Here is a 21,731-nt window from a genome sequence, read left to right as displayed (position 1 = left end):
ATGGGCTAACTGTGCCCCCTTCTGAAAAATAAAAATTCAAGTATAATTCAAAAGTACTTCTTAGCTGGTATGACAAGTATGTGTCTGATTGTCTCCCTTTGAGTGGATGTGACATTCCTTTTCCAGGATTTTGATGTATTTGTTTTTTTCTTTCTAACAGGGATGATGTGCATTAATAAACATTGCAGTAAATGTCCCAGAGTTAACCATAGGCTTGTTTTCTTCTGTAGCGCTTGGCCAGATCTTAAAAAGGCTGTTTAAAAATAAAGCAATATAATATCGACATTGTACAAATAATCAATAAGCAATGTTTTGTAAGCATAGAACGTCTTTCTGCTGCTTTTTATATGACCACCTTAAATTAAACAAATAGATAAAAAAAACAGATAAAGCATTTAATGATGGAGTTAAACTATTTTATTGACAGCTGGAATAGAATAACAATACACCAAATTGTGCATTTACTCAACAATATAACGGTTTCCCAAAGAATCTGCAAATATATGTGTTTTAAATGACAGCGCAGTGACTAAAACTAAAGTTACAACATTTTGTCACTCTTCTGATAACATTCAGGACTTCAAGTCAGTAAAACATGAGCAACAAATGGAAAGCAATGCATATGGACTTTTGCAGCTTTTTTGTACTTTAATGCTAACGATTGTTAATGCTATTCTACTGGAATAAAGTAAATAAAAAAAATGCAATATACTTACAAATCAGTATTTCAAATATTTAAACAGATTGGCAATTCTTAAAATATGGCGTTTAAACAGATACCTGGCAAAATACCTTACTGTTACTGCTGTTAATGTTCTAGTAGCAAAAATTGCAAGTGCAACAATAAAGACAATGAAGAAAGAAAATGGATAGGTTTATTTATCTAATGAAAGTGTAGCTGACAAAAACAATTTTTCCCTGGATAAATGCTCATCACTAAGGAAAACTTTTCCAGTAACATTGCTTCCAGACGTTGCCCATATTACATGTCCTTGAAAACATAAGAAGGCCTGTAAAACTATTTTATACTACGCATCTTAAAACCAAAACATCGCCTTCCCTTATTATGTTAGGGGTCTTGGGAATATGTATGGTTTAGACAATTCTCATATGCCTTTAGAAGACATCACCACATGATTTAAAGAATAGAATTTAAGGCTGTGAATTTTTTAATATGATGGCTTTGTATCACTGAGGAAATAAAACAACCATGTTTGCAAAACAGTGAGTTAAGACTTGTGTAGAACTGAATGACTGAGATATAATCTAGAAAGATGAGAGCTAAATCTACACCAAACAGTCATAAAATAAAAACAGTAACAACAAAATAGAACAAAAAAAAAAGCAAAACAAAACCAAAAGAAAAGAAAAAAACAAAGTTATGATTTCTCATGGCACTTTGATTCTCACTTGGTTCACCGAACTGTGTAATGTATTAAGTCATGGTAATATGAAATGCTTTGAACGCGATAATCTACCAGATGGTGTGTGAGGGAAAACATTTATGAGGGTTAGTTTTGGGCTGTGAGGCAGTTGGGGGCTCTAAGAAGGAAAGAAATAAAGCTTGTGGATCGCTGTCTCTGCAGCACAGCGGACTGGAGGAGATGTGCTGCTTTTGGGATCCACCAGCCACTGTTTCATAATAGCCACAGAGGAGCAGCATCTTCCCTTTCATCCACCCACTCATCCACCTCTTCCCTGTGAGAGAACATAATTTGATATGTCGAGAAACATACACACTGTCACTCTAAAGAAAACGATTCAAGGAGTGCTTGCTTTCTTTCTAATGAGTAAAATCTCATGTACTTCAGAGGGGAAAGATATGGCTGATTTTAGCAGATAACAGAAATTTTTTTCTTTTCTTCTTCAAAGGTAAATCTTTCCAGTGTCACTTTTAGGTTGATCTGCAAAAACAGACACAGACTTAACCCATTGTACACCAAGGTTAGCTCGGTGTTTTATTGACTACTACATGAAAAAGTACTTCTCCAGTTTACACATATTGAAGCTATTTGCTGACATTTAAACACAAACTACATAATCTCTGTCAAAATGGGGCAAAACATTAACTATCTTTTGGCCTATTTTAATTTACAATTTAAGTAAGAGATATTTGTCATTATTAAGGATGTTTTGTTTACCTCAAAATTTTGGAGGATTCCCCTGAGGTCATAAACCCTAGGCATATACGTTTTATCACTACAACTTGGTGTTGGGCCTAAAAGACTTTTGGCATAGTGGTCATTTATCGCTGACACAGCACACTTAACCACACCAGACTAGCATTCTGTGCTGAGTCTTTAGAAAGTATGCATTTTTCTGACAGTCCAAAATATCCCCAAATGAATTGTATTATTGAATGTACTTAATATTCAGTGCCACAAGCTGTGCTTGTACATTATATCATCACTAATCTTATCAGCTGCTTAGCAGCAGAAAGTCTGGCCTGCCAGGAAGCATAATATTCATATTTGACTATTTTATTTTAAAGAATGTGATTTTTTTTAAGAATTTGATTTTCAACTGTCTCGACATATCTGCTCTTCATTGATTTATTTTTAAAGTTAATATAAATAAAGACCGAAGGAGCACATGACTCATCTTAATATACTACTGTTTGCTATAACCAGGTGAATGGCAGTTTATAATGTGTAAAAGCCAGCAGCAGCCAAAGGAGCAGGTATGTAAAAATTACACCCTAAAAAATATGAGCAAAAACACACAAGAAGCTTAATACATGTAACAAAATCGTTCCCCTACAGTTTTCTTCATTTCTTGGGCATTGGTCCCAAATGGCACCATGTATACAATCAAGTACCACTAATATATAAAAAGTAAGGTCTGGTTTTGCAGAATTACAACCTTAACAGTGTAAAAGGACCTCGGCAAGATAGGATTAGTGGGGGCTTTTTGTTTTGTTTAAACACCTCATTTGAAACATAAAAGTAAAACGAGGTGCATCCAAACATCAACAGATAAACAACAGCACAGTTTAGAAAATATGTTTTGATAAGAAATGGGTCAAAATGGTTGAATCTATCCTGTAAAATATGTTTTTATTGTTTTATTATTAGTAGTTTTTTTGCTCAATTTGTTCATTTGTTCAGTATATCAGAAATTCATTAAGAACATATGCACAGATTTCTATTTCCATAGATGACACTAAAGTTGTTTTAAATAATGGATTGAAATGTCTTTTTCTCTCTTTTCTTGCCCTGCGTTGATCACTTAGTGTGCCAATTCTCATTCCTTAGCCCTGGCAAAAATGTGTATTGTGTGTTTAAGGCCTCTACTTACATTACATTTGATAGAAGTACACAATTAACATCCAAGTGGCAGACACAATCAAAACATGGAGGAATGCAAAAACATACATTTTTGGTCCTGAACATGTCAACAATAACATTAACAGACTTCATCAGGTCAATCATTTGCCTTCAAAATTACACAGTGTCACTGACTAACTCAAAGTGATGAAGGCGAATCATTGCATGAGAAAATTTACACAATGATTATTAACAGTTACTCTTAATCCTGGTAAGAAGGCTGGCATATAAACTGTCTCTCAGACACTTACAGAATTATTATTATTATTATTAACAATATTATTATTAATATTAATATTATTCGAATAATAAATCATACCCCAAATTCACACAAATGACTGCATCTGTAGACGTCATAAAAACCCCATTATTTCCTGCATGCATCGCACACTACTGCTGTCATGTTTCTCCACTGGAGAGGGGAAATTTTGGGAAACTTGTTTAAAGTTTAATATGGTACAGTTAACAATTGTCTCTTTGATAAATGCTTTATAAACATCTGTTCCTTTATGTTGCACAGGGAGCGGCTGCAGGTTAGAGATAGAGAGGTGGGAAACTTCAGTGATGTTTTTTTACATCACTCCTGGCTGCCATTAGATAAATCTAAATCATTTGGATGCATGTATCCTGCTTATGGCTTGGTGAACGACTGAATCCCAGTTTTGTGAAACTGGCTTTCATTGAATCAAAACTGGGAAAACAACCCATTACCCATCAAATATCTAATCTAATCTCTGTTTTGGCACAAAAAGCACTAATACAAACACATTCCTTGAGTGAAAGTAAGGGGAGTTCATTATTTTATATCTAATTATATATTAATTTTATATATTTGTATATATGTATGTATGGTACATACAGAGTTCTAACACTTTTTTACAGATATAAGACACTACATGACAGTTTTGTTGAAAAAACATTGAAAAAAATAAAATGACATTTTTATGGAAGTGATTTTCAGTTTCTGCATTCAATGTCATTTGTCTGCACATGCAACAAATGGACACGTTAAGACATTTTTTTTCAAAGTAAAAGTTTGGAATTGCACATTTAAAAAAAAAAAAAGTCCCTTTATGCCTCATGATGAATTCAATTGTTTTGTTTTCAATGATGAATCTTACCACAGCGAAAATCACTACTTACTCATGTCATTTTTCTGTCAAGTAACAGACAAATACAGTGAGTGGATGCTTTCTGATTATTGCTTTACAGAATTTTGTTAAACAGTTTGGAACTAAATGCAGCATTAATATCCCTGCAACACTGCTACTGGCAAAAGAGAGGCAATTTTAGAGGCCCCTTTTTAGAGTAAAATTGCTCCAAATTGGGTGATTTGATTAAATTAAAAGCAGATTTAATAAAAATTTGGTTCTGAAATTTTCATTCAAAGTAAAAAACCCCCAAAAACAATCAATTAATTAATGAAATAAACTGGCTTAAAATCTTCATATTAGAATGTTTTATTAATTTAGAAAAAAAACAATTAGTCACCTTTATCATTATCTAAATACATTTGCTACATATTTTGACCCCCACTATCATTGGGTCTTAACCCAATGTACTGTATTTCACTAGTCTTCCTGCTGTGTAGCATGTAGTTCATGCTTAGTCTTATCAAGTTGTTTGTTAATTAGAAGTTTAAATTAGTCATGCGAATGCTACCAGCTAATGCTACAATCTTACAGTAACTAACAAGAATATCACTTCCCTCTTTCAGAGCTTTGACATTAACCACCTCAGCCATGATAAGTTAACTTTGGCTCACTCCAGAAGACACTAACAATATTTACACATAAAAAGACATTAAGAATCATAAAGTGCCCAAATGAAATACATATGCTTTTGCGTTTCAATAAACTATGAATTTCTCTACAGTGTGCACATTGTGTTTCCTTTAATTCCACCTATTTTTGTGTCCTTTTCTGAAGTCCACAAAACCTGACGCCAGTCCACTCAGATCCTTTGTTTGGATGATGCAAAGTACATTTCATGCTTCCTTCCTCTCTTTCCTTTTTTCCTCTGTACTGAGTGGTAGCATGGCTAATCACCAGGTGCCTTGATGTTCTGTGGATTAGGACTGTAATTTAGAATAAAGGGGGTGATTCTCTGCACAGCCTGAATGTTGCTGTCAGATGTTATAAGTGGTTGTTTTTGTGCCTCCCTCATAATGGCACATGCCGCAAGGTAATTGAAGAAAAGGAAGAAGAAGACACTTGCTGGTAAAAATTGGCACAGTATAAACTGTTATTAGAGAACTGTTAGCCAACGCTTTAAAAATAGCGGGGAGGAATCTATTTCTACAGTATTAGCTAAAAAGAAACTACACTTAAACTGGGATGTACAGCAATGTGTTAAGTCAGTGACGTCAGATTGCTATTGCATTTGCTTGTTGTTTGTCAGTGCTACAGCTCAGATACAAAACTACCTCCTGTATTCCATGTGAATGTGGAATGTGAAAACTATATTAAACTAAATAAGAGTAAAACACCTTCAACATGAGCCCATTAAACCCTGGTTGTTTCTTGCCAGGCGGATGTAGACGGTGTCCTCATAAAGGTTAACATAATTTAATCATGCTAAGATCATGCATTTATGGTTATTTGGTTTGAATTCTAATTCTAATCTAATACGATATAATGCATGCATAAAATCCAATTTAGTGTGGTTGTGAAACTATCAAACTAGCATTTTCATAACGATATTCAAGAGGAAGGAGTCAAATGTTTTCACATATCACACCGCCTGAAGTGATTCAGGTTGGTGGACTTTGATTACATCTGGTGCCATACTCTGGAAATCTCTAATTGAACATAATCGGTGTGCTGTTGATTCAAGAAACACCCAGCTATTTTTTTTAAACCCAAAGGATACATGTTTTTATGTGCTTGATTCCAAACACAACAGTAACTGATGTGATTGAAAAGCACCTTCCAAAAATGGTGACAAAACAATCTGCAAAATCAGCTAATACCAAGATTCATTGCAATTTAAAAAGTACATGCTTTGGGGTTATAATGAGACACGTTTTTTTTTTAAACTCATAATGTGGTAGTTCTTCTTCTAAGCCATATAAATTCACTCTTTGACCACTTTATACCTTGTATTCCAGGTAAATGTAGTTAACAGGAGAGAAAGCCAGGACTAGCCCTGACCCACAAAATCAGTTCCAAATCTTCATCCTTCCAGTAGATGATGGGGGTTTCATTCATATTTCTACCTCTCAGATTCTCTACATTTTACCAAATAAAGTGAACAATGATGGGCCAAACGTGTGACACAAGAAATGTAATACAGGTCAAGTGCTAAAAACCAGGTAATGTCTTGGTCAGTTACAACACTTAACTTTATATATTCTTTGAAAGCCTCTCAAGTTGCTATGCACACATTCATTCGCCATCAATGCTCCCTCAAAATGAGATGGTGGTTTGTCAAACAATTTGAGGACAGTCTCACTTTCTCCTAGGACTCGTGGGTAGACAATAACACTCAGAAGCTGCCCAGCCCCTTAATGAAGACACAGAAAGACAACAAGCAGTCCTGGGATGGGGAATTGAATGTAGGCTGTAAAGAAGGGCTGTAGCTGAAGCGAGCTGAGCCTGGAGTCTATCGTGGTCCCAATAGGATGTAATCAATGTCGGCAACCAAACCCTTCTTTGAAGTATCCTCATTAAGAAGGTTTTTGTTTTTTCTTTATAGAGCTCTGAAGAGAAAAAAAAATTCCTTCAAGTCTGAGGGGCGGTCGGTTGCAACAACAAAAGAAATGTACTTCCCATGAGTCTCGGGAAATAGTCTGATACAATATCAAAGAATTATAACACATTTCCAATGAGAACCAGCATGACCAACTGGTTTGTAAATTGATTTCCAAATTAGGGAAGTGATTCATTCCCCAGTGTAGCTGGGCCTGTCGAAGTAGCCTTGAGTGAGATACTTTACATCTACCTGCTCCAGGGACAGCACTGCCTGGCTGACCCAGGTGCAGCAATGCAGGGTTTACAAAAACTCTGTACTTGGTTGAAGCAATGGAAACTTAGCCGCAACATCAAAACTATACATTTCTGCGTGAGTCTTATGATCGCTCACAACAGGGCCCAATGGTGCTCTCCAATGACATCTGGGATGAATGGCGGATGAGCGGTGCCATTGTTGGATCCACCATGGAGGAGGTAGGGAAAAGCTTGTACCAGCCGATAACCATTGTGCTGAGGTCCAGCTCTTCCAGTAGGATTCGAGCTACACCCATGAAGCATTTGCGGTCCATCCGTCCATAGTTGCCCCAAACAATAACCTGTGGAAGAGAGTCGTAATATAGAGTTAGAAGGTAAGACTCTAAAATATACTAAAATATATTCCTATAATAAAAACCAGAATGTTTATTTCGTGCATTTGTAATTACATATAGACTCAGGAAGGGATAGAATGCATGTTTACAGAGCCTACTTCAAGACTGAAAACAAAATAAAGGAATAAGGTTAATAAGTTGCCTTGCTCATCTGTACTAAACCCATCAGTCTTGATAGTTATTCTCTCTGGTACAGCAGCAGAGAGAAGAGTTAGGTGTCAATAAAACTAAATAAAGAGGTGCTGTGCACGAGAGAGAGGGATGATGGTAGTGTTTGGAATCCTGTGTGTGTTTGTACTTTTGTTGTCCTCTGCCTCCTGACATCCTGATAACATCAGGACTCATCTCAGACCACCCAGCAGCTTGTCAAGGAGTGGACAAAATAATCAATATCCTTCAGCAAATGTGTCCACTCATGTTTTGGTCTTGTGTGTCTGTACATCCCAGCACACTGATTTCCTTGATATATGTTAGTGTGTGTCTGCAAGTGATTTCCACAGAGACTCAATGGTCAAATCTATTTCAACCTAGTCTTCTGCTTTTCAAAGAAGGATAATCTATTTCTTTTTCTGATTTTTCTTCAAAAAAGATCTTAACCTTAACCTCTACAAATTAGGAAAGAGACATTGGTAATGGGAGAAGTGAGAGTTAAAACAGCAGAAACCAGTTGTTTGTTAGCTATGGAGGATGACATCTGCAGTGTCCAAGATCCAAAGTTTGCACTCTCTAGGAATAAGAGAAATGCTCGGAGAACAAGGCAGAATCAGTGCTAGATCTCACTAATGTTTCTGGGCCCGAATGGGAGCAAATCCCTCCAGTGGGAAGCTTTCTTAGGCAGCGTAAACAGAAAGATTAATACCCATTATTTTGGAATAACCACTAAGTTTAATAACTGTTTGAGGGTCGTGTCAGAAGAGATTAGGTTAAGACAGGCTGAATTTGAACACTGATGCCAGGTTGACGTTGATCTATAAGCAATGGCACTGGACAGAATTACCTCACCTTGTTAAGTAAGGGTATGTTACAATAAATATTTACATGTCTGTGGTCTAGCATATAAAAGTCACATATAACCTAGTGAGATTATTCCAAATAGCCAGCATGTCATTTTCTAATCCGCTGACAGTTTGACAGCAGAACCTCCCCCTAGTTTGAAGAGACAGCTTAATAATAAATGATTGAAAAGAGTCAGATAAAAGACACATACTGGAAACATACACAAAGTAAACCCTGGATCTGTTTTTAATAATAATCAAAGAAAGAAGAAAATAACTGTAGTATAAATTTAGGAATTCAGTAACAGCTGCCACTCATTTTTGTTGTTTTGTTGTTTATTGACACCGAGTAAAACATCATCTGCCTTTAACGACTTCATTTCAGATTCCAAAATGCTTGTTGTGTTGCATCCTCTGCTTCCGGTTGTATTCTGTGTTATTTTACTTTGTGCCTTGTTGTGAACATTAGTTCATCGTGGCTTTCTGTGCTGTGCATCACCTCATTGTTTCCCTTTTACATTACTGTCTTGAGTCTATTCCCCCTCAGCCTTCTTCCTTGTAATACCCTCATGTTTCTGAGTCTCCCTGGTTGTTTTCTCCTCCTGACTATATCTTTTCTTGAGCTCATTGCTTTCAATTTTTTTCACCATGTTGGACTCATCTACCTCACTGTGCAGTGTTTTATATTAGTATCACTGTAAATAAATAAAGCACAATTTCATTCTGTCACCCACGCAGGCCCTTGGTGTTCACTTCAAGTTATTTTTGGCAGTGTGACAAATGAAGTCTCATTTTAGTTAATTAACAAATCATTATAAAGTGATCATGCAGGGTGGTACTCTATTTAACAACTTTTATGCCCACCCCCTAACCATGAATTTGGTGAATCATTACACACTTTGTCGTCATGCGCCATATAAAATCTTAATTTACCCCTTATAGCCATGCCTCATTTATAAAATGTTCAGAATGGGGACATGGGAGAATGTTTTTTTATGATGTCAAAATAAAAGTTGACAAACAGCTGTTAGTTAGATTTCGCACTTGATATGTTTTGGAAAGGCTGGAAAAATAGCTGAAAAAGCTGAGAGTTGGTTTTGGGCACAAGTAGTAAGTTTCTCAGTGACTTTTCAGTGTAGACTTAAGCAGCTTTTTGCTTTGCTAGATCAGTAAGTGACAAATTGAAAAGTGCTGCTGATTTCAGCGATTTTCATTATCCAGTGTGAATGAGTTTGATGAAACTCGAAGGACAGCGACATGACAGCAGCTAATTAAGAGGGAGGCGTTTAGTGGCTAATTACACAGTGACGGGAGCAGCAGAGCAGCCAGAGCAAGAGCTGCAAGTCTCTCCACTGAACACTATACTATTTTTACCTGCTGATTACTGATGGGAAAAAAATACATAAAAGGGTAATATTCTGGCAGTTGAGACGCCAGAAAAAATGCTCTAAAATAACAGAAATGTATCATTGCATTAACTCACATCAACTTTCTGTAATTAAAATGTAGTTTTTAGCTTTAAGTTACATGAGCTCTTGTGTATTTTTTGTCTGTTTTATGTTAAATAGCGGTATTTACTTGTTAAAACAGTTACCTAATAATATAGCCAAACACTGCTATAATATAAATACCCAGGCCAAAAATGACAGAATATTATTGTTATTAGTTGGAATTTTTTTCAAAATCGTGTACATTTAATCCCTATTAAATGTTAGGAAAAAGATATACTATGCATAAATAGAATTGAAAACACTTTTGTAAAAACTATTAAGTGGATTTATCATAACAGCAATGGCCTGGTCTTTACATGTAATTTTACATACATGTATAACTCTTGAATATTTAGTAAATCTGTGCTCCCACAAATACTTATAATAGATTTGACTTTTTAAAAAGGTATTGACATTTTTTTTATGCTAGATGCATTTTCTGATGAAATCCCAAAAGGATTTGTGTCTTACCTTTTTTTTAAATTTCAGAAAGTGTTATTACATGTAAATTATACTGTTAATTTCCATTTAATTAACAATCCTATCATGTAAGAAGAGTGTACTGGATATTAATGGATATTATATTACAGAATGATGAAAATGTGAACTCTGAAACACCAATGACATATTTAATTCCTGTTTAATATTCAATTCTGTTTACAAATAGACCTTTACAAAAAAAACCAATTGCTCTTCTTTCAACATTTTTGATGACAAAACTTGAAATTATGTGTTACATTTTAGACAAATGAAAGTGCTCTGTGCCAAATAGCTTTTAGGGAGCCACGCAACCAAAACAAAACAAAAAACAAAAATATCTATCAATTAAACTTAGGGCACCTGAAACTTAGAATCACACATAACAAAACCCTTGTAAAAATAGTGTGAAAAATAAAGTCACAATTTTATGTAAAAAACAAAACAAAACGCATTTTCTTTAAAAAAAAAATCCAAATTTTGGATCTATTCACAGTTACAGGTTTTTCACAATATTGTAGATTAGACACGTAAATTCACAGCTTATTTTTTGTATTCGTCAGGAATCCTTTTGCTGCGCATTAAGCTTTGTTGTTAACTTGTTGACAAATCAAAGTGATCTGTACCAATGATTGTTCCACAGTTGACAGTCATTGGAAGCCATGAGGGTGTTTTAGGTGTAAGGACACTGCAAGCTGATGCTCTCATACAGAATTCATGTTTCTTTAATAGATATATTTTCTTCACAAAGATGACACAAAATGTCTATGGATGCTAACTTTCGAAGCACCTCCAACTTTGGCCCACTGTACTTCTTATTTAGCACTTTCATAAAATATTGAATGGTTCCATGATATGATTAGCCTGCAATAGAATCAGCATTCTCTGTATTTTCTGCTGATGCCCAAATTGAATGTTCTGTGTAACGAACTGCATGGCACGTCAAGTTAGGTGTATCTTACCTGGACCACTTTCCCCTGTGGACTCTCAGAGAAGACCAGGACCTGGTTGTAGAGAGGATCCAGAGATTTTCTCACTGATTTCGTCTTCTTCTTGGCCACACAGATTCCATTCTCCAGAAGATAAACTTTAATGTAGGCTGCTAGAATGACAGCAAACACATAGATTTGACTGATTAATTTCTAGTTTTTCAGTATATGATAAAAAAATATGCTCATCTTGTTGAGACTAAAAGATCTTCCAACACACTGTCTGGGCATTTGTCACATACAGTGTGTTTTGAACAGATGCTATAAAATAATGACTAACAAATAATGGTGTGCAATATGACATAAAGTACAATGCTGTTAAAAGTGCTGTTTTGATATGTAGAACTAAGCAGGATAAACAGCTAAATTTCCCTTTGTTTAAAGTGGCCCAAAAAAAGGTGAACTACCTTGGTCACTTTATTACTGAGCAAATGAATGATGATGATGACATATAGAGACAACGGTGTAAGCTCTATGTGCAGGCAAATACTATTGCACGCAAATTCAGCTTTTGTTCACTTCCAGTTAAAGTGGCTTTGTTAAAGCATATTGTACACTGCTATATACTGCCCCCCTTGTGGTCATCCTACAAACAATGTAGCATGCAGAAGCTGCATGTTGCATATAATGATGCGATGAGAATCCTTTGCAGGATACCTAGAAGGGGTAGTGCCAGCCAGATGTTTGCAGCTGTGGGTGTTTGGACTTTTAAAGCACTTTTAAGAAAGTTAATGTTCAATTTTAGAGAATGACTGGATGGTTCGAGTAACAGTATAATTTTAGCACTCGCAGATCCGACAGTGAGTGGTTCCCGTTACTCATCCAGTCTCAGAAAGCACTGGTTGAAGTGTTTGTGTATTTATTGATTTCTTTTAAGTAATTGTGTTTTAGGTATATTACGGTTTTATATTTTTACAAATGTTTTATATGTTATATATTTATATATATATATATATATATATATATATATATATATATATATATATATATATATATATATATATATATATATATATATATATATATACACATACATATATATATATAAATATATATATATATATATATTTTTTTTAAAGTTTATACCTTGTGTTTTGGGGAGGGGGAGGGCTTGTGTGTGTGTGTCTCTGTCTTGTTTCTATGGACATGAAGTCTGCCAATAAAGATTGAATTGAATTGAATTGAATACTCCTTATAATGTACAAATGGAATTTGGAGGCTGAACTGAGATGAACCAAACAGTTAATCGTGTCAGTACTGAATTGTGAATGAAGCTGTAATGTTGTATAATCACATCAACAAGCCTAAGATGAAAGCACAACACATGAATGTGTAACCCTCGAATGTTCTAAGATACCTGTGGTGATGCTCCCATCTAACCTTGCAAAATACAGGCTAGGGAACAAGCTTATTGTTCAAAATTTTGCTGTTCACAGTGACCAGAAAGTAAGGAGAAAGTTCCAATCATCTGTATATTTTGAAAAGAAAAATGATAAAAACTGAAAACTATGATTTATGATCATTCATGATCACTTGACCAGCTGTCAGAATAAAAGCATCTACTACTGTTTGTACAGGTTTAAAGAAGAAATATTGGCTAATAATAACATATGGTTTCGCTAACAGCATTCTAATGTAAGTTTACAGTACTGGAGCTTACACACAGGTCACAGCTTTCTGTCTAGTGTGCTGATAACAGGATAGAAATAATTCAGACACTGGCTCACTAAAATCTGCAGGCAAAACCTCACTTGTCTTTACACTGTACACGGAGTTCCTTTTATCTCTATACCTCCCTTGTCATGACCATGTTTTTCTTTCAGTTACAATATAGTGGTCTATGCTGATTTGTTTGCTTTCCTCTGTTTATTTTCCTATTCTCTTTTATCTCTCCTTCATAGTTTTTTTCCCAGATACTTTTTGTTCCATTTCGGTGAAGGTGTTTAGCTCTTATCCAGTTGGGATTGATGCCTGCTTTAGTATTGTGCAGCGGCGAGGCGCTACAATCAAAGTCAACAATATGATCATTCTGACCAGAGGAGGCATTTAATACTGGACTGTATCTATGGATTAAAATCTGAAGTCAGAGCATCAAGATGCACATTTCACTACTGCATGAGCAAAGACAAATGCAGTTTTTACTTATTTAGTGCATCGCCTGCTTCTGCTCCATTCCCCCCTTCACTCGTCCATTTTTTATATTGTCAAGCACAAAAAGTATGTTTTTGGAAGCTATATCCCATTAGTATTAAATATGCCCTACAGGCTGTTGTGTATGTGAAACTATTTGCTGGCTTGTAAAGCATTCATGTGGAGTACAAACAGAAGTAAAGCAGCTTTATAAATGTTAAATTTCGACTCAAAACACCTCACGTTATGGTATAAATGGTATTCTCTGAAAAACAGAGCTCAAAGACTGATCACAGACAAACCTGGAGGTCCCTTTGAACCTGGTTTCATGGTGAGGCCTCTGGCCTGGACGACCTCCACCTCCAGTCTCCCATTCCGCTCCATCAGTCCAATCTCTACATCACCTGATTGGGTGAAAAAATGAGATTAAAGGAGGTGAATATTAGCCCAACAATTAGTAAATAGTTTTAGAAGAAGATACTAAAATGGATGTGAGACATAATCGTGTAAGATCACTTGGTAACTTCAAGTCAGTTGCTAGACATGTCCAAACTATCCATCATGTATAAAAATGTACATCCTGCACTGGTTTGTCAAATGCCTTTTACACATTGTGACCATGGCCGTGTCATATTATGAAGGTGATTCTGAATGAGAAGCCAGTCACACTGTATGAGCAATCACAGAAGGATCCTTTGACTTATGTCCTATTTTACTTTGCATGGGACCATATCCTACTAAATTAATATCTGACTGCATCAAATAAGTGAAACTAGAGTACAAGACCGTAGTTTCACTTATTGTTTTCTCAAACACTCTCTAGACCTCAGTTCAGTTTGACTTCTTTGCACAACCAGAGAACCAGAGAAATGGCTCTGGTTGACCATTAGAAAGAATAAAAGTACTTGACACATTAGCATTCCTTTTCAGACCCAGAACCCAAATCCATTTTTTATATACGATCCAACTTCCAAACCAAATCTTGGAGCCAAGGAAAAGACGGTCCCAAAGCAAGTTCAGTTTACTGTAAGAGCAAAATACTGCATCACATAGAGCACACTTCTCTGTCCAAACGTTCTGCATATTATGTTTTCTGTAGCAATAAACCCAACCAACAATAAAAATCATGGTAAGTTACTTATTAATAGAGTAATAATATAAAGGCTTAATATAAAAACTATTTAGAGATTCTGAAATATCTTGTTGGTCTCCCAACATCAAGCTCCTTGAATTATGTTAAGCAAAATGGTGTGAACTTCAATACAAGCATCTCTGAAGCTTTCTTTTTAATAAGTCATGGTTTTGGTTCAGTCTTAACACTATAATTTATCCCAGTCAGCTGGCTCCTCACAGAAAAAAGCCATAAAGACAGTAAAACATGTAAGAGACAAAGCTTTTACTGCTAAATAAGTAAATATATCATTCATATGTACTCTCTAATCATAGCTCTGTCTGCGTTTTCTTCCAATAATGATCTGCATTTTTTATATTAAAATTGCGTGCACATTGCAATAATTTCTCTCATTAGAAGTAACTTTGGAATAAAAGTTTTAACTAAATGTCCCCAAAATGACAAATGTATTCCTTTGAAAGTGACACAGCTCAGATGAAAGCCAAGTTATTCTGGGTTCTCTGACATTATATAATGTTGGACCAGGCAGCAGGTTTGGAGTGGAGCTGGTCCAGTCAGTGTCACTGTTGTTGGGCCAAGGACACTGTCTGGCTGCCAGTGAGGAAACTGACCCACTTACAGTAAATCACTGCTGTAGAGGACAGACTTCATGCAATATATCCAGTATATACAGCCTGGAAATGAATAAGTGAAGTGCTGGAGATGATGAGAAAAACAGTAAGACTGCTGATTTGTGAGGCACTTTCTTTGCCAATGTAAAATGATTTTAAGGAACCATTTGGTTCAGTTTTATGAGTATAAAGCTTTTTTTTTTTCTTTTTAATTTTCTGACCCAGCCTGTATATCAAAAATGGAAAACACATTTTTATTCTACAGAAACAGAAATGTAAGAAATTGAATTGGCTGTAGCAAAATAATTAAAACTCCAGTCTTCTCTTACCCATGGATGTTGTCGCCAGTGTCTGTCGCCCAACAAACTGGGCTGGTCCCATCCCATCCAGGAAGTCACTGAACTGAGCATCGGATGCCAGACACATGCCACTGTAGTTAAGACTGCAGAGGGAACAAAAAAGCAGGCAGACAAAGACACGGATGGTTAAACATGACCAGACAGTGCTTAATGCAGTTCAATTAGCAGAAGAAAGTGAGTGACTGAAAGATAATGAGACAATGGAAGAGAGGAGTAACAGAATAGGGACAAAAGCAATCCAGAGGAATAACGAGATAGGGACTGAAAAAAAGAAAGAAAGAAAGAAAGAAAAGGCTGATAACCGAATACCATTTATCACTCCCCTTTCAGGTTAGTTAAACTCACAAAATTTTAATTGGCTTCCTGAAACTAGGCTCAGATGTTGGCTCTAGAGTTTGACCCCATGTGTCCTTATTTTGTGTGGTTTTTATGTGTATACAAATCAGCTCAAAGTGCTTTGGTGGCAAACAGCCAGGTAGTAAATATGTGTGTGAGTGTGTGGGTTTATTTGTTCTATGAGCAATAGACGACAGCACTTTTCTTCCATTGCTCTACGAGTCTAACATGATGTGTAAATAAAAACATACCAATGCACTCTCAAAAGTAGGAGCATAGTAAAAGTCAATTTTCGTCCCTATAGTTTAAGTCTACACAGATATACCCCTCAAGACTAAAAGCTGGACCTCCACTGTGTACCAAAAACATCCCAGGCAGCAGTGATGTGTCATGATTTATACATTTTAATGGCCTAATCACTGTGACTTTCACCTTGTAGTTAGTTAACACAATAAAAAGGACACCTTTCAGCTATCTTGTATTTTTTAAAAAAACATTAATATAGTTCACTAACAGAATAACTTCTTTAGCTAAATTCAGTGTTGTGGATATATTATTTGAATATCTGAATATATTTGATAAGTAATCAGTCTACTAAAGAAACAACATTATGTAATGCTGAAGAACCAACATGAGTCATGAGTAAATTATTACTTTCAACCCTGTCTGAGCTACCAGCTTATTTTCATAGAGGTTATCCTTGCTTCTATGAAAGGACTGAGACAGTGACCTCTGTCTCTGTGCTGGGGGTCAGGGTCAGGGATTTACTTCCTCCTCTCTTCATTTCTTTTGCTGCTTGTTCCAGGACAAAGCTCTCTTTTCATGGACTTTCGTGTCTTTGTACAAGTTGATGGTTTTGCCACAGTAGAGAATAGCCTGCATGCATCACTGTTTGCAGTGTTTTCATTTACAGCTGTAATGTACTTCTCACTCACTGCAGCATGTCGCTGCTCAGTGGTGAGCCACGTGATCACAGGAAAACTAAACACAGCAGAGAAGGGAGGAGGAGGTGGAGCACAGTGTGCCTGCATGACAGGAGAAGTGTTTATGCTGGTATCGATCCAATACCAATACCAGCGATGGTATCGGTACTATCGATATTTAGATCGCTCTACCCACCTCTACCATGATGACAAACTGCTGTACCTCTAAAGGGCCATTTATGCAGAAAGTGAATAGCAGTAATGTGGCGTCTATACAGGGTACAGTAATTTTAACAAATGACAAGGAGAAAAACACAATGGTGACATTGGAGTAGACAGGTCCCTGGTTAAACTTTTCCAACTTAGAGTTAAGCGACTGAAGAAATTTCCAATGAAAGCAAAGTGACTGGACCACACTGGACCACCTAGAAATGGCATTACACCCTCAGGAACTGGAAGCGCCTTGTGCAGATTTCTGTGTTGATTTTAATTCCAGAGGAAGTTTGGAGCTCTCCAGTTACTGAGTCAGTTGAGTGTTGGTGACTTTTACGCACTATGCCCCTCAACACTTGACAATCCAACTCTGTCGCTTGTAAAACACTGGCCAAAAGTTGGGACACACTGCAAACTTTTGCCTGGCACTATATTTGTAGTAAAATGCATGCATGCATTTTTGAAGAATTCATTTAAATCTGTAGGAACTTGGTATGTTTAAAAAGAGGCCTATGAGGCAGGCAGTGTTTGTATGCCTTTGAATGACACTGTACATGATGTAAAAGGTCACACAGACATACTGTATATATATTGTATCTGTATCTGAGGTGTGAGTGACAATTGTGAGGGTAACACAACCTTGAAGCATGCATAAAATTGAACAATGAACTTTTCGTAACTTGGACGGTGGCAATAATTTAATTTAACGACAAATGTGCAATGTGACTACTGGTTCTGTAGAGAATTTATTCATTACTCAAAAAACATTTAAGAGAGTGGGGAAAGTAGTATATGTCACATAATTCACCATTCTCTAACAGCCACTTGGAGCCAGTGGCAGTCAACCCATTCTGTCGTTTAGTTACGAGGACATGTTGGTTCTAAATAAAGTCATTAGCCATGTTCCCAACCAGAGACTGAGCAAAGAAAGACAGGAAAGATTAACTACACACATCCCTCTCTCACTGTCATTTCTTTTCCTTTCACCTCTCCTCCTTCTCTCCAGAGCTCTCATTAGTCTCTTTCTTTCCTCCTTTTTCTCAGATTATGCAGTTTGCAGCTGTTTCGAGCCCCACGAGATAACATTCTCTCCTTGTCTCTACTTTTATCTCTTTTCCATACCCCTCTCTTCTTCTTCTTCCCCTCTTTAACCTACATGTTTTTCCACCTTGCCTTCACTTTGATATTTTATCATACTTTATGGTTGCTCAATTTTAAATTATCCCCACTCTCACAAGAGTGCTTGGGTGCACATATAAGGAACAAATCATTATATTTTTTTTTAAACTAGACACTCAATGCTGACTTTGTCTTCAGTTATTAGATTGTTCGAGCAAAGTCATACAAAAGCACAAAGTCTAACCTTTAATACTAACTGCAAACCAAGTATGCAAATGCTTCATTACAAAATAATTTAGAAGTCGTTCAGTGTAATAAAGGAAAGCAATTATTTAAATTAGTAATTTACATTCAGGTGGCAGCATATAATAAGTAATGACATGTCAATTTTAGGGGATGAAAGATAATCCCAAACTCTCATTTGCATCTCGTTACTTTATCTTTTCCCCTGTGTTGTTTGTATACATCCCATGGACGCTTGGGATCTGGGAAGTTTGGACACCAGATCAGGATCTTGAGCTTTTTGTTGTGTAACTTCAAGTCATTCTTGGACAGCTTATGTGGTGCATTGTCCTTCTTGGAGAAATTGCATCTGAAAAAAAATATTTAAGTGGGTTTTAAGTAACATGCACAAATACCAGGAGGTTTCCAAACAGAACCTTGCATTATCATGTAATGATCAACATTATTCACTTCGAGTGTCAGTGGTTTTATGTGGTAGCATGCTGGTCTATGTATATCACAGCATGTTTTTTTTTCTTCTTTTGTTTTGTTTCTGTGACCATAATGCATGAATGTAATATGCAAAGTATTAAAGTGCTGCATATATGCAATTAACATAATACATCAATTAATATGTTTGTATACTGAAGAAATTACATTCCTAATGAGGTAAAAACCTTTGTATATGTGTATCATGAGTACGCATGCAAAGATATTAGTCAAACAACATTAGCTGAGTGGGTATTACTGGGTGATAAATTCCTGAGCTTTAGATTATGTTAGTGTGTGGGGCACATCTGGGGATTACACTGCTGTTTCGCAGAAATATGACGTTCAATGCAAACCGCAAGTGGGAAACCGATGGGAACTTTGCATAAATATAAGATCTCATACTACTCAGTTTTTTGTAATGCACTGGAATTTAGAACAACAACAACCTTTCATTAAAGTTAAATAAATATGGAAATATATTTGCAGATTTTACAAATATATTGGTAAAAAAAAATCTGTCTTTCTGTTGTTAAAATATCATTTGAACAGAACTACATTTATGTTTTCTGTCATCATTGTCATAAGCTCCACACATACTGCACTAAAATTTAAAGCGTCACAGTGCAGCTGAAGCACTGCTTTGCACCGCTGACAAAGGATTGGTTGTCAGGAGTACATTATAATTTTACAACATGAACCCAGTAAAATGTCAACATGTTTTTTCCTGGATATTTTTTAAAATGATGTCTCCTTTTAGAAAGAGTCACAGTTGTGTGTCTCTCTTACACAAAGACACGCATTTCCATTTACCTCAGTTTCCACAGTGAATGTGTGCGTGCATTGGATCCTGAATGGCTCCCACCATAAATCAATAAGCTCATAAGTGTGACTGGATGGTGTTAGCTAACAAAGTGCTTATTCATGACTGTGCATAGAGAATGATGGAGCTTTTCAATCAGCAGACTGAGCCAGACAGCTGACGTAAAGACTGAAATACAGACAGGAAGATGAGCAGTGGTTTGCTGCGGATGATTTAAATGATGCAGTGAGTCAACTGTTGCCAGCTTAATGAGTCAACTGTTGTTCCCTTTAATGTTTTGTTGCTTGCAGCATGGTGCATGCACAGATTTTAAAGGCCCCTTCTGTTTCTGGTTTTATATAATTTTTAATGTGCTTTTAATATATAAAAAAAAAAGAACTGAAAGAAAAAACTAAATGAGACAATCATGGAGAATAGAGCTGAACATACTGGAACACCAGTTAGTTACACAATCTATGTGATCTGGTATCTTTTGAACATTGATAGCATTGATTTCCCCAATGTATTTTCCATGTGGGTTATGTTTACAAGAATTATTTTTCATTAACACAAATTTGTACAAATTATGTTCATTTCAGTTTGAAAAAGACAATGATCAGTCACAGGATTTAAGATAGAAATATATCTTCCTTGTTCTTGTGTAGAATTAGGGATGTCAAGCATATTGACATTGTTTTGGAAATCTTAAAATGGGAGATAATATAAAGTAAAAACGTATTACTATGGAGCTTGTCTGTTTATCTATATTAAACCAAATAACAAAATACAGAGAAGGTAAAATTCTTTAGATTTCTGTCACAACATACACCTTTTTATCTTGCACAAAATAATCAATATTGAACATTAAAAAAAACACTTGAACTTACCTCAATATGACGACACTTACACTAAATGGAAAAAAGTCCTGGGCGACCTGAGTTGTTCTGAGCTATTGTGTAAGTTATCTTTTGTTTACATTTGTCATATCAACCATGTATAGTATGAACAAAGATGGTAATGGAGCCTGGTGAGTCTGCAAGGCACAGCACTTTGGGACCATGAAGAACATTCTGGGTGTTTTCATAGGATAACAAATTTTATCTAATATTAACCATGTTTCATGTCACATTTGTCAGGGAACTGGGTCTGTGACCCACTATTTTTGAGGGGTTTTTTTTAATTGTTTTTGCAAAACAATTCAAATACATTTTGGTGGTGCATGTCGACATTTTTATGTCGGACAATCACTTCAATAGAAATACATATCAGCAATGTCTGTGACCCAGGTGGCATTGCTTTTTAAACTATTTTTAAATTAATAGTGTGTGGTATAAGTGGTAAAAGGCAGAGCTCCATTTAGGTAAGCTAGACAACATATGACGTGATGCGATGTGTGCTGTGTTTTCAGCTAAAGTGACTTGGATGTGGAAGAGCAGTAAAGACTGCAGAGTTTGAATAAGCTAAATCAAAGAGCCTCGTGTGAACACAGATTTTCTTGCACTCTTTCTCCTTCTAAAACTCTCTTTGTCATTTTTTTTTTTTATCTGTGCCTGTAATGCCTTCATTAATTTTTTTTTTACCTCACAGTTATTAAGGCTTCACTGTGGACTTCTAGGAAACAATCAATTAGGTTGTCTTCTTCTTCTTTTCATATAGTTGTGTATGTTGGCTCTGACTGACATCTTCTGTTTGATTTATTCATCATTAAAAAAGGATTTGCTTCTGCTACTAAAGAATAAATAAGCTAGCATCATTAAAATCTAGCTAATGAATTCG

At 35.9% G+C, this 21,731-nt stretch overlaps 1 protein-coding gene across 1 annotated transcript in view; it reads right to left on the bottom strand.

Annotated features, from left to right (window-relative positions):
* Nucleotides 1-286: 286 nt before the first annotated feature.
* rims4 (regulating synaptic membrane exocytosis 4) overlaps nt 287-21,731 on the bottom strand; it is a 71,332-nt gene continuing 49,887 nt past the window's right edge. Inside the window, exons 7-10 of the mRNA XM_080890366.1 lie at nt 15,822-15,934; nt 14,052-14,153; nt 11,593-11,732; nt 287-7,614 (exon numbers count right to left, since the gene is read on the bottom strand). Coding sequence (XP_080746492.1) covers nt 7,396-7,614; nt 11,593-11,732; nt 14,052-14,153; nt 15,822-15,934 — 574 coding nt within the window. The 3' untranslated portion in view covers nt 287-7,395. The remainder of the gene's footprint in view (nt 7,615-11,592; nt 11,733-14,051; nt 14,154-15,821; nt 15,935-21,731) is intronic.

This window comes from Rhamphochromis sp. 'chilingali' (genome assembly GCF_963969265.1).
Source record: "Rhamphochromis sp. 'chilingali' genome assembly, chromosome: 9".
Taxonomy (NCBI): Eukaryota; Metazoa; Chordata; class Actinopteri; order Cichliformes; family Cichlidae; genus Rhamphochromis; species Rhamphochromis sp. 'chilingali'.
The sequence above is the reverse complement of the archived record's forward strand: the minus strand, read 5'-3'. Positions and strand labels throughout refer to the sequence as shown.